At 39.2% G+C, this 15,579-nt stretch overlaps 1 protein-coding gene across 9 annotated transcripts in view; it reads left to right on the top strand.

Moving 5' to 3' along the window:
• OSBPL6 (oxysterol binding protein like 6) overlaps positions 1–15,579 on the top strand; it is a 221,953-nt gene that overhangs the window by 144,397 nt on the left and 61,977 nt on the right. For all 9 annotated transcript variants that reach the window (XM_069577092.1, XM_069577091.1, XM_069577095.1 and 6 more), the window contains one exon: positions 11,149–11,241. In XM_069577092.1, the coding sequence (XP_069433193.1) occupies positions 11,149–11,241 (93 nt within the window). The remainder of the gene's footprint in view (positions 1–11,148; positions 11,242–15,579) is intronic.

Raw genomic sequence — 15,579 nt, 5'->3', positions numbered from 1 at the left:
AAGTCGCTCAATCGTGTCCGACTCTTAGCGACCTCATGGTCTGCAGGCCACCAGGCTCCTCCATCCATGGGATTTTCCAGGCAAGAGTACTGGAGTGGGGTGCCATTGCCTTCTCCTTTCCTTGTCTTTTAGCCACCGCCTTTCTGGACTCCGTTTTTCTATTCTAACTACCTAACAATTGTAATTAAAATACCTTCACAAAAGTAAAGGAAAGCCCCATGCATATTGTGCCAGCCTTCTTGACCTCAAATCCTAGTTAAAGAGCAGATTTTGTAATAATGGGAATAGCCACATTTGATGAGGTTTCAGGGAAATGGATGCTGTCATGCACTACTGCTTGGCATGTTAATTAATTCTGCTTTTCTGGAGGGAAATTTTGTAGTATGTATCTAAAGTTTTTTTAAAAATCAAACCACAGGACCTGGTAGCTCAGCTGCTAAGAAATGCATTCTAAGGAAACAACCAAAGATACATGTAAAGGTTTTTGTGCAGAGATGTTTGTCAAAGTATGTTTATGGTATTAAAAAATTAGAAGTAATCTAATATTCAACAAGGAGTTCATTTAATTACCTGACTCAGAGCCATACAGTGGAATATTGCACAGCTGTTAAAAGTGTTTTTAAAATGTTTAAAGCTCTGAGAAAATTATATGTTGTTACATGAAAAAGACCCAGGTATTACATTGAAAATATAGTATATTTCCAATTTTGTTTTTAATAATCAAGAGTATATGTTCATTTAAAAAGCTGAAAGCAAATATACCAGGATATTGGAAGAGTTTATTGCTGGTTGTGGGTGGGTTTAGTTTCTTTTTTTCCCCTCCCCTCAAATTTCTGCAGTGGACGTGTATTACTTCTATAGTCAAAAATGTTTATTTTTAAAGGTTATATTTTATGGGTTAGTGTGCATATGTATGTAAAACATATATGTGTTTGAAACAGTATATAGAATATAGTAAATACAATATAAATGTCATTTATTTTAATTACAAAATTGTAAGCCTTTACTTTCATCAAGAGGCTTTTTAGTTCCTCTTCACTTTCTGCCATAAGGGTGGTGTCATCTGCACATCTGAGGTTATTGATATTTCTCGCAGCAATCTTGATTCCAGCTTGTGCTTCTTTCAGCCCAGCGTTTCTCATGATGTACTCTGCACAGAAGTTAAATAAGCAGGGTGACAATAAACAGCCTTGACGTACTCCTTTTCCTATTTGGAACCAGTCTGTTCCATGTCCAGTTCTAACTGTTGTTTCCTGACCTGCATATAGGTTTTTTAAGAGGCAGGTCAGGTGGTCTGGTATTCCCATCTCTTTCAGAATGGCATCTGGTCCCATCACTTCATGGGAAATAGATGGGGAAACAGTGAGAACAGTGTCACACTTTATTTTGGGGGACTCCAAAATCACTGCAGATGATGATTGCAGCCATGAAATTAAAAGACGCTTACTCCTTGGAAGGAAAGTTATGACCAACCTAGATAACATATTGAAAAGCAGAGACATTACTTTGCCAACAAAGGTCCGTCTGGTCAAGGCTATGGTTTTTCCAGTGGTCATGTTTGGATGTGAGAGTTGGACTGTGAAGAAAGCTGAGCACCAAAGAATTGATGCTTTTGAACTGTGGTATTGGAAAAGACTCTTGAGAGTCCCTTGGACTGCAAGGAGATCCAACCAGTCCATCCTAAAGGAGGTCAGTCCTGGGTATTCATTGGAAGGAATGATGATGCTAAAGCTGAAACTCCAGTACTTTGGCCACCTCCTGCAAAGAGTTGACTCATTGGAAAAGATTCTCATACTGGGAGGGATGGGGGCAGAAGGAGAAGGGGACAACCGAGGATGAGATGGCTGGATGGCATCACCAACTTGATGGACGTGAGTCTGAGTGAACTCTGGAAGTTGGTGATGGACAGGGAGGCCTGGTGTGCTGCAGTTCATGGGGTCGCAAAGAGTCGGACATGGCTGAGTGACTGAACTGAACTGAACTGAAGCCTTAACTCCATAATATTTAAAATTAAATGAATATGAAGTATATACCAGATGGGACACTTAAAGCAAGTTTTTAAAAACATTTTTGAGATGCTGTGAGCAAAACCTGTGCCCCTCTTTGCCCTCTAACTATCTTTATTTATCTCATAGAAATTTAAGCGTGTTTTCCAGAAAGTGGGAACTTGGACACTGTATATTATTATAGCAAATATTTGTTCATTCTTTCAGCAAATATTTATGAGTACATATAGGCAAAACATAGATATATCTGCTCTGAGTTTACAAGGGTAATCAAAACAAACCAACTCTGCCTTAAATATACATATAAAATTGTTTATACGATTTTTTTTGCTTGTATTGTCAGCAAAATCCTGAGTGATTATCATACAGAAAATCTTTGTCCTGGGTCATTTTAATAGCCTTATAGAAAAGTACAAATTAACTTGACCTTAGTGTCCTTTCCTAGTCATCCAGAACTATTCTCCTGCCTCTTATTAACTCTGCACATTCCAGAGCCTTTGCTCTTGAAATGGGCTTCGTATTTGTCCCTTTTATTGCCATTCGGTTGTAAGTGCTGTGATGAGGTATGATCATAGTTGCTGGGTTTTCAGTAGTTTTGCGGCATATTTGTGAGTACAGGTAGGGAGCAAGCCCACAGGTAAGTTCTGGTTCTAGTGTTACTGAAAGGCAACCATGGGGATGAAAGAACTGTTTATTCATATCCCTTTAACACTTCATAGTCAAGATTGCTGAACTCCTCTTGGCTATAAATGGACCGCTCAATGGGCCATGATTGTATTTCTTACAATGCAGGGTTTCCAACAACAGACAACTTCAATATAGGGCCATAGCTGTTGGCTCTTAACAAGCTTGTGTTTCTGTGCAGCAAGAGTGAAGAATGTGATGACTGTTGGTTCTTCCCTCAGGGTTTCCCAGGTGTGCTGTGTGGAATTTTCCCAGCCACTGTGTCTAAAGTTTTCTACTTTCATTCATCTTAGTGGTGCTTATATGGAGATTTATTATTAATGTAATTCTGCTGTCTTTCAGTGAGAGCAAGATAATCATTACTATAGAGAAAGTGGTAGAATTAACTGCTTCTTCAGTCATGGCCTTCTGGCTTTGGTGATTTTGGTATTGTATGCTATTCCAAAAAGAATAAAAATAGTCCCTTTAAGAACATGATTAAGAAGACACTAGGCAAGACCGTGAGCCTCTTTTGCTGTAGGCATTCACAAGATACGCAGTGTGCATCACTATCCACTGCTATTGCTTCCAACTGGCAAGTATCCAAAGGCATCTGTCTCCACTCACTTTTTCAGCTTTCTCAGTAAGCTCTGGTGCTCCGGTCATGAGATGGTGCTGACTACAGTTGCTAGATTGACCAGGTAACATAATGGCCTTGTCAGATATGGCTTCTCAGCTTCCAAAGGGCACCCAGGTGTCGTACACCTGTAGAGTATTTGGACACATCTTTCTGTGGAAATAAGAAAGCACAAGATTCCTAAAAATTTTTTCTTACATCATTTGTAACTGAGCTGTTAGCCACCATTTATGGAGTGCCTGCTGTATGCCAGTATATGGTAGAACTGTGCCGACTCAGTGACTTGCAGTGTCTTCTAAGGTAGACTTTAACATCTCCATTTTGGAGATAGAAAACACTGAGGCTGAGAGAGGTTCATGATTTGCCCTCTGTATTTACATGGTAAATAGCACCATGGGGGTTTGTATGCTTGTCTATGTGACTGCAAAACTACATTCTTTTCTCTTCATCAGACGCTGCATTCCTGAAGTAGAGCTAGCTGACTTGCTCTTAGTTCTGGAAACTTGGAAGCAAACCTCATGGTTGCACCCTATTTAAGAATGCTGTAAACTTATTTTTGTTTTATTCATTTCTGACTCTCTGTTTCCATGGAAGGTTGTGTTCAGTTAGTCTTAAGGTTAACACTACTTGAAACTGCTGTCATTTTTTGTCATCTAATATTGTATTGTTGCCGTTGTTCAGTTGCTAAGTCATGTCCGACTCTTTGTGACCTCATGGACTGCAGCATGCCAGACTCCTCTGTCCTCCACCATCTATCTCCCTGAGTTTGCTCAAATTCATGTCCATTGAGTCGGTGACACTATCTAATCATGTCATTCTCTTATCACCTGCTCCTTTTGCCTTCCATCTTTCCCAGCATTGGGGTCTTTTCCAGTGAGTCGGTTCTTTCCATCAGGTGGCCTAAGTATTGGAGCTTCAGCTTCACATTCAGTCCTTCCAATGAATAGTCAAGGTTAATTTCCTTTAGGATTGACTGGTTTGATCTCCTTGCAGTTCAAGGGACTCTCAAGAGTCTTCTCCAGCACCACAGTTTGAAAGCATCAAGTATTTGGTGCTGAGCCTTCTTTATGATCCAACTCTCATATCCATACCTGACTGCTGTAAAAACCATAGCTTTGACTGTATGAACCTTTGCCATGTGATGTTTTGCTTTGTTTTTTTAATTATTTCTTTATGTTTGTTTGCTTGTTTAAATTTTTGGCTGTGCTGGATCTTCGCTGTTGCATGCCGGCCTTCTCTACTTGTGGTGAGTGGGGGTCACCCTGTAGTGGAGGTGCAAGGACGTCTCACGTGGTGGCTTCTCTTGTTGAGAAGTACAGGCTCCAGGGTGCATAGGCTTTGGTTGTTGTGGCTTGTGGGCTCAGTAGTTGGGGCTGGCGACTTCCAGAACTCAGGCTCAGTAGTTGTGGCACATGGGCTTAGCTGCCCCACGGCATATGGGATCTTCTGGGACCATGGATTGAACTGGTGTCCCCTGCATTGCAAGGTGGACTCTTAACCCCTGGACCACCAGGGAAGCCCTGTTGTCTCGGCTTTTTAATATGTTGTCTAGGTTTGTCATAGCTGTCCTTCTAAGGAATAAGTGTCTTGATTTCATGGCTACAGCCACCATCCACAGTGATTTTGGAGCCCAAGAAAATAAAATCTATCATTGCTTCCACTTTCTCCCAGCAATCTTGACATCTAATACTAGCTTTGACTTTAGTGGCTTCCCTGGTGGCTCAGAGGGTAAAGCGTCTGCCTGCAATGCAGGAGACCTGGGTTTGATCCCTGGGTCAGGAAGATCCCTTGGAGAAGGGAATGGCAACCCACTCCAGGATTCTTGCCTGGAGAATCCCACGGACAGAAGAGCCTGGTGGGCTACAGTCCACGGGGTTGCAAAGAGTCAGACACGACTAAAATGACTTAGCATGCATGAAGAGTTGGACATGACTGGGCGACTTCACTTTCACTTTGACTTTAGTAGAGGTCAGTATTTAAAAGCTTGGAGTCCAGAGGAGAATCTTGATTTCCATTCCAACTCTAATACTTACTCTGTGTCATTAACCTCACTGAGGCTCTCTGTCTGTTCAATCAGCCATAAAGTAAATTGAATAACCATTATTTAAAAGCTTTTGATGAAGATGGCATGAAATAATCCGTGTAAGAGACAGGGATATAGAAAGCACTGAATATGAACTATCAATGATTGTCATCATCATCAACACTGCAAAGGTTAATAGTATCACTGGAATAGTGTCGCTCTGTCAAAATTAGAAAAACTAGAAGAGAGACAAGCCTAATCATCAGAAGCTTGAATAAGAAAATAATTTCAAAGTTATAAATCATTTTGGGTATCTTTCTTTGAAATTAGTTTATATAATTCATGAACAGAAAAATATTATAGCTTAGATAAACTCATCGGATGAGCAGTTTCAGTGGAGTTAACATTCAGAGAGCAATGGTCTCTTTAATACTGTTTTGAATTTGTATGAAAAGTGAGTCTATACAGAAATTGGTAGCCACCACCTACCATTTTTCCAGCAGCTCTTTTGCATCTCTAAAATGAAATTATACAAGAGGCCAGACAAGCCAAGAGATCCATTCAGCAGTTCTGTGGACTTTCATTTTGAGAATCGCGTTTCTCTCTGCAGGAGTTGCGACTAAACCAGTCAGCTGTGGTTAAATGTCTCTTTGTATGTCTGTTTACCAACATCTTTGATACCACATAAACCAGACTGTAGTCATGTCAGCAGATTTCCGCTTGCTACCCAGGAGGTATTAATGTTAGTGGGTATTACCCAGGGGACTAACTTTTGCCAGTTGAAAAAGCGGCAGTGAAATATGCGCTCAACTCCTGGTTTTGAGCTAAGTGTGCATCAGTTTTCTCTGAGCTGGGCGAACAAAGGATGGGTGAGTACTTTCACCTTCTCTGTGTGTTCCAAGTTCCTTAAAAATGCTGACCTGGAATGAACCTAAAGTTCATCCTTTGTCGCAAATGGCACCACACTATTCAGAGGGATTGATAATGGGGGAGAGCAATGCATGCGTGAGGGCAAGGGTACATGGGAAATCTCTATACCTTTCTCTCAGTTTTCTTGTGGAGCTAAAACTGCTCTAGAAAAAAAAAGTCTTTAAAAAAATACAGTGACCTGGAATTTAGTTGTAATTTTAGTATTTGAAAGGAAACTTGATTTTAAAAGAACAAAGAACAGATATATGTAATCCTTTATTTAACCTTCTTATATAATATGTATAACACCTTGAGGGTAGGTGGCATGTGTTTCCAAGTCACCGTGAAAGAATATGAAAATAGACAGCTTGTGAAGAAAACCAAGTATAGCACAAGTTATGATCATAAAGGAAATGTGAAGATTTAATTTTTGTTACTGAAGATGTTACCATATTATTAATACATTTTTTGGTGTTCTCCATTGACCAGTCACAGCTTTAAATCTAATAAACAAGAGCTTAATTCACCAGATGTTAACTCACCAGTAGTTTTCATTTTAAAAGTTAAGTCCTTATTTTAAAATGTTTTCAAAAGTTCTGTCTTATTGGAGCTGTGATTTTTATAATTCCCAGATGAAACTAGAAGGGAGTTTTATACCTGATCTTGTGTTAATGATTGCTGAGAGACCATTCTCTACAACTTAATAAAAGAGATCTAAAAAATTCTAGAGATTGCCTGGCTACAGCATGCAGGGCCTTGTGCAAGAGGTCAAGGAGGGGGATACCAAGATGAAGATAAGTTTGTCCCTACTTTCATGGAGCACACAGTTGAACTTGAGTCCAAGACTGAGTACGACAGATTTGAAAACTGTCTTCTTCATATCTGCCCATATTAAGAACATACCATTCACCTACTTAGGTATCTCATTAACATAATGAGTGATTGTGTGTCCTTATGTAACTTCAGGGATGTATTTTTGACTTTTATTTAAAAACCACGAGTTTGAAGCCAATTCTTAAGGTAGTCGATTAATTTTTTATTATCAGATAGATGATAGGTTCAAATAATGTACAAATATACAATCTACTCGGAGAAGGCAGTGGCACCCCACTCCAGTGTCTTGCCTGGAAAATCGCATGGACGGAGGAGCCTGGTGGGCTGCAGTCCATGGGATCGCGAAGAGTCGGTCAGACACACTGAGCGACCTCACTTTCACTTTCCACTTTCATGCATTGGAGAAGGAAATGGCAACCCACTCCTTTGTTCTTGCCTGGAGAATCCCAGGGATGGGGGAGCCTGGTGGGCTGCCGTCTGTGGGGTCGCACAGAGTCGGACACGACTGACGTAACTTAGCAGCAGCAGCAGCAGCAACATACAATATACTGCAGAAATTTGTCTCAGAGCTTTTGGCTTCTTTATTATCATTATGAAAGGTAAATGAAATAGCTTATTTTGGGGGCCAGTTACATTTATACTGATCAGTTGGTAATTTTATAAATCATGCCTTCCTTTTCCAGTAATATATACTGAATTAGTGATAGTTGAAGGAGAAAACTTAAAGTGTGACTTTAAACAGTTTTTCCAAAAAAGAACTTAAGAGCATCTGTGATTATTTTGATAAGGTGTGCATCCAGATGTCCCCTGATAAGCAGAAAACTCTGTGGCCCTTAGGGAGATTGTCTGGCCCCTCCAGAATAAGGGGTCCCCAGGGCCCTATGAAGAATCATTAAACAGCAGTTTAAAGCACTGAGTTTTTAAATTCAACTTGAGTTCAAATCTTGGATCCTCCATTTATTAGCCTTGTGATATAGCACAATTTAATCTCTTAAAGCCTCAATTTCCTCACAGTGGTAATAAAAATATCCATTTATTACTAAGATAGAGTTATCTTAATAAACATTTTTATGATTCTCTGTACCTTGGAAAATCAACAAAATTTGGGTTTGGATTATCCACTAAGTTGGAATGTGTTGTTCAGGCGCTAAGTCGTGTCCAACTCTTTGTTATAACAAGTTTGAAATGAATGAACCTCTTACTTTTCTTCCCTAATGCAAACTTTTGTGAAATTGAGTGGAGAAAACAGCTAATATTGTGTTCTCTGTGACAGGTACCGCAGTAGGTATTTTACAGATTCTCTTCTGGTTTGTTTCGTCACTAACCTTTCTGACCCACAGAATCCCAGCTACACTTTAAGTATCCCCAGGTCTCTATAGAGACAAAACTCTTTTTTTTCATACTTTAAATATCCTAAATTGATTTCTGTGTCTGTAGCTTGATTTGAATATTAGGTGATTTCGTTTCCTTCGCCTGGCTAAGTTCCTGAGTTAGTCCTTTATTTCTTGCCTACGTCACTGCTAAGGTCAAATTCCTTTCCAAGTTTTCAATTTCTTACTGTGTGTATTTGTTATAGGGGGTAGGGAACGGGGACCCGAAGGCAATGAATGTGTGTTTTATTGCCCAGACACCTGCATGTATGAAAATAGAGAGGCGGCCTTATGTTACATAACCTCTGAAAAACTTCACTATACATTAGAGAGAGAATGAGAGTAAAAAAGATAAATAACATTTTGGCATGGTTATAAGAAGTTTTCAACTTGCATATGCCCTGAAAGGGCCGTGGGAACCTCTAAGTTTCATGGACAACCTTTTGAGAACCACTGCTGCAGAAGCTAGAGGGCTGAGGAGGGTGAGTAACAGTGGGGTTGGAACTTTGACTTCTTTTATATATTTCCATTCTGTATTTGAATTTTTTATAATGAGCACATATTACTTTTATTATTTTTAAACACACACACACAAAATGAAAGGCTGTGAAGGTGTCCTAGAAGATAATACGATTTTTGCTTCAACGACAGCAATAATTCGCATTTTAGTTCCTGTTACATACATGATCTCAGAATAAATCTAAATTTCGTATTTAGCTTATATGTTTTAAATAGGGTCCCATCCAGAATACTGACACGAACAATAATGCAAGTCCCAGGTCATTTGTTCCCTTTGTTGTTAAAGATCTGAACACACACCGCCTGTTTTTCTCTTCATAGTCTGCCTTTGCTTCTGACTCCCACAAAAGGCGCAGACACAGATATGGATACCAGTCCCGTTTATCATTTTCCCCTGCTAATTGCAGTGAACCTGGGAATGGAAAGAGCAGAGTCCCATTTACTGCTTAAATTGTCCGTGGACACACTGGCTGCCAGGTTAGAAGTTCTTGCTGCCCACTGCCCCTTGTGTTTGGTCACCAAATATCTGTTCTGATTTCTTCTGCTTCCTCACAAATTAGAAAAATAAATCTTCCATCTCAGTTATTCTCTTTCTAATAAGTGACTTAAAAAAGCAATCAGATACGATTTTAAAAATTTACAGTCAGGCTTCTTATTTTCAAGATTACAGAAATAATTAAAAGTCTGAATAGAAATTAGAATAATTTGGCTCAGGTCAAAGTGTAACTTGCTTTATGAAGAAGCAAGCATTAATCTGACAGTTTTCCAATGAGATAGGAAAAAAAGAGACCTTAATAGGTAAATAAAATCCAGCTTTGTGTATTGAAACAATGAAATGTTATAACTAGAGTAAAAATGTTACATTTTTCAGCCTGTATTTAAATATTAATTCCATTGGATTACTTCTTTAATGTCTTTCAGATTTATCCCTTTGTATAAAGTGCTTAAATTCTTCCAAATATAATGTATATTTTTGCACTAAAAAATTTAAGAAAAACATTAAAAATCATCTGTAATTCCACCACCTCTGTACAGCTACTGTAACATTCTGGAATATATTTTGATTATAAGCTTAGCATCATCATATTCTACATATTTTTTATAGCCTGATTATTTAGTTAACCAAACACCACGACTATTTTTTTCATACCAATAAACCAAAGTTCATGTTATCATTTTTAATCATTGCATGGTATTAATACTTCCTCAAAAATCTGTACCATTCTCATATATATTAGATTTTTTTTACTATAATAAGATAATGCTACAGTAAGTGTATCTGTTCCTGTATCTTTCCATACTAGTCTGATTACTTCCTTAGAGTAAAGACTTAGCTATAAGATTACTGGGTCAATGAGGCAGTACTTTTTTCTCCAAAGACTTTTTAATAAAATTGCAAAATTCCTCTTTAAAAAGTATACCGATTGTACACTCCTTTTCCCCCAACCCGGATCTATTCTTGAATGTAATGGGTTTTAAAAAACCATTATTATTTTGGTTTTCATTTCTTTAAATACCTCTGTGGTTGAAGTTGAACATCTTTTCCAATATTCTGCACAAGTTGCCTGCCCATGTACTTTGTTTGCCTATTTTCCTATTGGAATGTCATCTTACTGACCTGTGAATGCTCTTTATAACCTTTGTAAAAGACATCTACTGCTTGTTGAATTGTTTTCTTCTCTGTGTTTAAGAATTATATTATTGTAACTTTAATAATTATACTATTATATAACTATAAGGATTATAAGAAATTCTAGAGACTAAATGGTATCATGGCTCTGGGATTTTTGATGTAGACCTTTCTCTGTTTGCTGCCGTTCGAAAGAGGAGCAAATATTTCTGTATAAGGCTAGCCATCTAAGTAGTAGGTGTACCACCATTCTCATAAAGTTATTAAAATGTTGGGACTTAGTCCATTTTTTTTTAAATTTATGTGCTCTCTGACTCTTTCTCTAAGACTAAAATCAGTATTGTAGCAGAAATTCACCATCAAATCCACAAGGGAAGGAGACAAAATCCTGTCCTGACACTTTTCTTAGAGTTGTTGCTGCCTTTGGTCCCCTCTGGAACTTGTCATCTTTAACCTAGCTCACTGCTCTTACTGTGATGTGTGTGATCTCACCCTCCTATCCATCCACATGAGGAATGGATTCTCTAACCCTCAGCTGTATTTCCGTGTATTTTCAGAGCATCCACATACTGGAGAGGACTTCTTCCACGAGCACCGAACCCTCTATAAGTCGGCAACTGCTGGAACCAGAGCCAGTACCCCTCTCCAAGGTCAGTGGCACAGTGTGATGCTCTCCCAGGTGGCAGGATGCCTGGCCCGGGGCCAGTGGAACAACACCTCTTTCACCTGACTCCCCTAAACTAGTTGTGATGCCCATTGTAGAACTGCTCTTTCTCTTCTTTCCACCTCCACTATGTAGGGTATCTTCCCCTGAGAAGGGAAGAGATGAAAGTGTATTTGCTGAGATTTGCACAGTTACATACAGATGGCCAGAATTCTCTTTGTTTGTGGCTTCCCTGCTGGCTGAGAAAGTAAAGAATCTGCCTGCAATGCAGGAGACTCGGGTTGGATCACTGGGTCTGGAAGATCCCCTGGAGGAGGAAATAAATTGAAATACACCAGTCCACTATTGAAATTGAAATACTCCAATCCAGTATTCTTGCCTGGAGAATTCCATGGGCAGAGGAGCCTGGTGGTCTACAGTCCACGGGGTTGCAAAGAGTTGGACACAACTGAGTGACTAACACTTTCATTCTTTTCACTTTCTCTTTGTTCTAAGGGAAAGGCAAGAGAAATTATTTTCCTTCTCTGTTGGAGAGATGAACTAATATTTCTATATCGAGGTAATTAACAAAATCACTGGGCCCAGAAGTAACAACAACAGCAACAGCAGGTACCATGCGCTGGGTACCAGGTATTAGACTAAGACTTGATTCCATTTACTATAATCCTTATGAGCAGTTCCATGTAGTGTAGATATTTATTACATTTTACAAATACAGGAACCAAGAGTTAGTAACTTGCCCAGAGTTAAAAAAGCTGCTGAGTAGCAGGGCAGGGACTCAAACTTAGACTCATTTAAACTCTACCCCACCTGCAGGTTAAAAGAGTCCCTACCCAGAGGGGCTGCTGTATGTTCAGAGTTCAGCACCCTTCTTGCAGCTGGTCTTCCTAGCAGTGAGCTCAGAGCACAACACAAAGACTACTGATGGAGACTTTTTCTGAATCGTGGAAGCTGGTGTTCCCTGTCCTTGGGCTTCCTTTCTCTCAGACTGTGGCAACATCTAAACTAATTTATGCCTAAAATGCAAGAATCACAAAGAAAAGTCGAGGAGACACCATCCTACTTATTCCCATCCCCTGCTCAGTTCCCTGAGATTTTCAGACTCCCCTATTGAGAAACTCAGAAAATAGAAGGCATGGGGATTTTGAATCCGAATACAAAAATAGCACCTTATTTCCCCAAAAGGTTAACTAAGTATGTATAACTGATTCATCCATGTTGCTTTTCCTACATTAAATAGAATCCCTTATGAAAAGAGTGTTCTACTACACTATTGTATTGTAGAATATGCTACCTCTTTATACTTTGAAGTTGTTACAAGCCATAGACTTTATTCTGTCAGATAGGAGCAGATTGCCACACTAAAATAAGGGAGTTATTAAATTGTTAAAAAAAAAACAACTTAGAAATGAGAACAATCTTATTTCTATTTGAATGGCAAATAGAGGGTGTCTACTTGGTAAATATAACCAGAAATCTCTTTGAAACCTCAGTTCTCTCTCAAGACTCAGCTAAAGGACAGAGAGAATAGCTCCATGTAGGGGTGATGGAGAAGGTGGCTCACCCTGATTGAGCACCCACTTTGGGATCTGGGTAGGACCCTGGCAACATCTGTCTCATTACTTCTCCATGCATCTGCCTGCTTAGATCTTGCTGTATGACTCATATTCTTGTGTTTTTGTACAAATACATAACAGCTCTCTTGGGACCCCATGAAATCAGAGAGTCCTGTTCAATCCAGACACCATAGCATCTCACCATCCCTCAGCCCCTTTGAGAGAAGATGGGCTCTCTGGGTACTGGTTGGTGGTGGAAGAACACTGTTTAAAGTGCAGTGGCAAGCCACTCCAGTACTCTTGCCTGGAAAATCCCATGGACGGAGGAGCCTGGTGGGCTGCAGTCCATGAGGTTGCTACAAGTCGGACCCGACTGAACGACTTCACTTTCACTTTTCACTTTCACACATTGGAGAAGGCAATGGCAGCCCACTCCAGTGTTCTTGCCTGGAGAATCCCAGGGATGGGGGAGCTGGTGGGCTGCTGTCTATGGGGTCGCACAGAGTCAGACACGACTGAAGCGACTTAGCAGCAGCAGCAGCAGTCTTGTCTCAGGATTTAGTTCAAATGCTTTGTTTGATACTTTCACCTCCTAAAGCATTTCACATATCCACCACCTACACATGTGTGGCTATAGAATATACACTTGAGAAAGGAAATGTCTTTTTTTTTTCCCAAATGAACAGCTTAGGGCTGTTATCAGGTTACTTTCTGTTTGGGGGTATTGTTATTAGATCAAAGATGTTTTTAAAAACTTCTGTAATAGCAAAAATGTTTGTATATCTGTTTCAAGTACTGATTATGTTAGGGTTTTTACTCTGTTTCTAATATACATAAACCTATGAAAGTTGGTGACTTTAAGAAGAAAACTGATATTAATTGAAATTAGGAATAGTTATTCAATTTTCAGAAAGCAATTTTAGCTTTCTCAAAACAGACCTGGTTTTACCGAGTATAGAGATGAATTGTACTAAGTCCTGAGGTAGGATATTTCGTTTCTTACACACCTTATTTGTAACATTATCATCAGTATTTATAATTGAAATAGAGTTGTTTGCTCTGGCATTATCCCTTGCTTTTTTGTCTGACAGTTTATTTAACTAGAAGAACTATATTAGGATACTTCCTAATTTCTTTTGCTGAGTTTAGTAATGCTCAATCAGAGTGAGTGCAATTACCTGTTCAAAACTGCTGCGTGTATATTTGCAAAATACATTTTTAACTTTTTGCTTTTTCTATCTTATCCACACAGCCCCACCCCTTTTTTCCCCTCTGTAGTTAAATTCCCAAAGAAGAAAAAAACTGCTGTGATAGAGATCAGTAGTCATAGTTCCATAGGGACAAGCTATTACTACATTCTGAATTTAATTAGGAAAAAATTCAAATAGCATTTGTACTTATTATTAAAGATTTCCATTTTCATAAGTAATGCAGAGTATTTGTCACACATGGAGAGAGAATAAATCAAAGATGAACACGCCTTCAAATAAGATAAGATCTAGCCAAAAATACAAATGCTGTTCTTCTGGAGATGCTATCCATGGATAGGGCTACTAAAAATAGAAATATAATTAAATACAGCTGATATCACTCTAAGACCAGGCAGAGTGTTCATGAATATAGGTACACATGTGTACAGAGTTATTCTTTTAATTTCTTGATTACATTAAGGCTTTCTAAAATAAATCTATAGAAATCTATTAATTTTATGGAATAAAAATCAATCATTTTTATCTGCTTCGCTGATGGGAGTGAAAAGCCAAAGATAACTGGACTTTGTATAAGAACCTGCTATTTTTTTTCTATTATTCTCTCATTATCTATAAGGAGTGCTCACCTGGATTGAATTGCAGTTCAGTATTAAAAAACGAATATACCAAAGCACTCTGCTTTGCACTCCTGATGACAGTGCCTTTTTTGTCCTAAAAATAAGATACAGAGCCTGAAATTGTCTCATCAGAAGTTTTTTTTTTTTTTTTTAGGTAGGAAGTGGATTTATTTAGAAAGAAATGTAAAAAAAAATTACCATATCTAATTAACGGTTCTGACCAGATCAATCACAGTTTCTGACAGTACTTAAGTAGAGAATCACTTTGTAGGTTGTTTTCTTGTGTACAGGGAAGTTTATAGCTCCTTTAAAAGGTTCTTAATGTCACCGGATAAAGACTGGTAGCTGCATTTCTGTGAGGGATGTATTAATAGTTCATTCACCAGGCACCCTCAGAGATGACCGAGAAGATGGAGAAATAGCAACGATCTTGGGTTAGTTCTCAGGGGTGGTGGGCTTGGGCTTCGGTCAGGTAGAAGCAAGATGCTGGCTTCAGAAGTCAGGAGTATCTCCTAGGCTTAATGATGTTAGCATGAAGCAATGTTCAGCCACATCTCCTGGAAACAATTTTCTGTGAAAATCCCACTCCATTTACACATATTTGGACTTAAACATAGATTTGACTCAGCCATAGAGCAAGTGGGCTTCCCTGGTGGCTCAGAGGGTAAAGAATCTGCCTGCAACATGAGAGACCTAGATTCAATCCCTGGGGTGGAAAGAGCCCCTGGAGGAGAGCATGGCAACCCCCTCCAGTTTTCTTGCCTGGAGAATCCCCATAGACAGAGGAGCCTGGCAGGCTACAGTCTACAGGTTCTCAGAGAGTCGGACACAACTGAGCAACTAAGCACACACAGCAGAGGGCAGGCAGCTTCTGAGACGAAAGGAGAAGACAGAGCAAAGAGGCATGGATGGTAAATATGCAGCCCTCTCCCCTCCCATC

The sequence above is a fragment of the Ovis canadensis genome, chromosome 2 (assembly GCF_042477335.2).
Source record: "Ovis canadensis isolate MfBH-ARS-UI-01 breed Bighorn chromosome 2, ARS-UI_OviCan_v2, whole genome shotgun sequence".
NCBI lineage: Eukaryota > Metazoa > Chordata > Mammalia > Artiodactyla > Bovidae > Ovis > Ovis canadensis.
The sequence above is the reverse complement of the archived record's forward strand: the minus strand, read 5'-3'. Positions and strand labels throughout refer to the sequence as shown.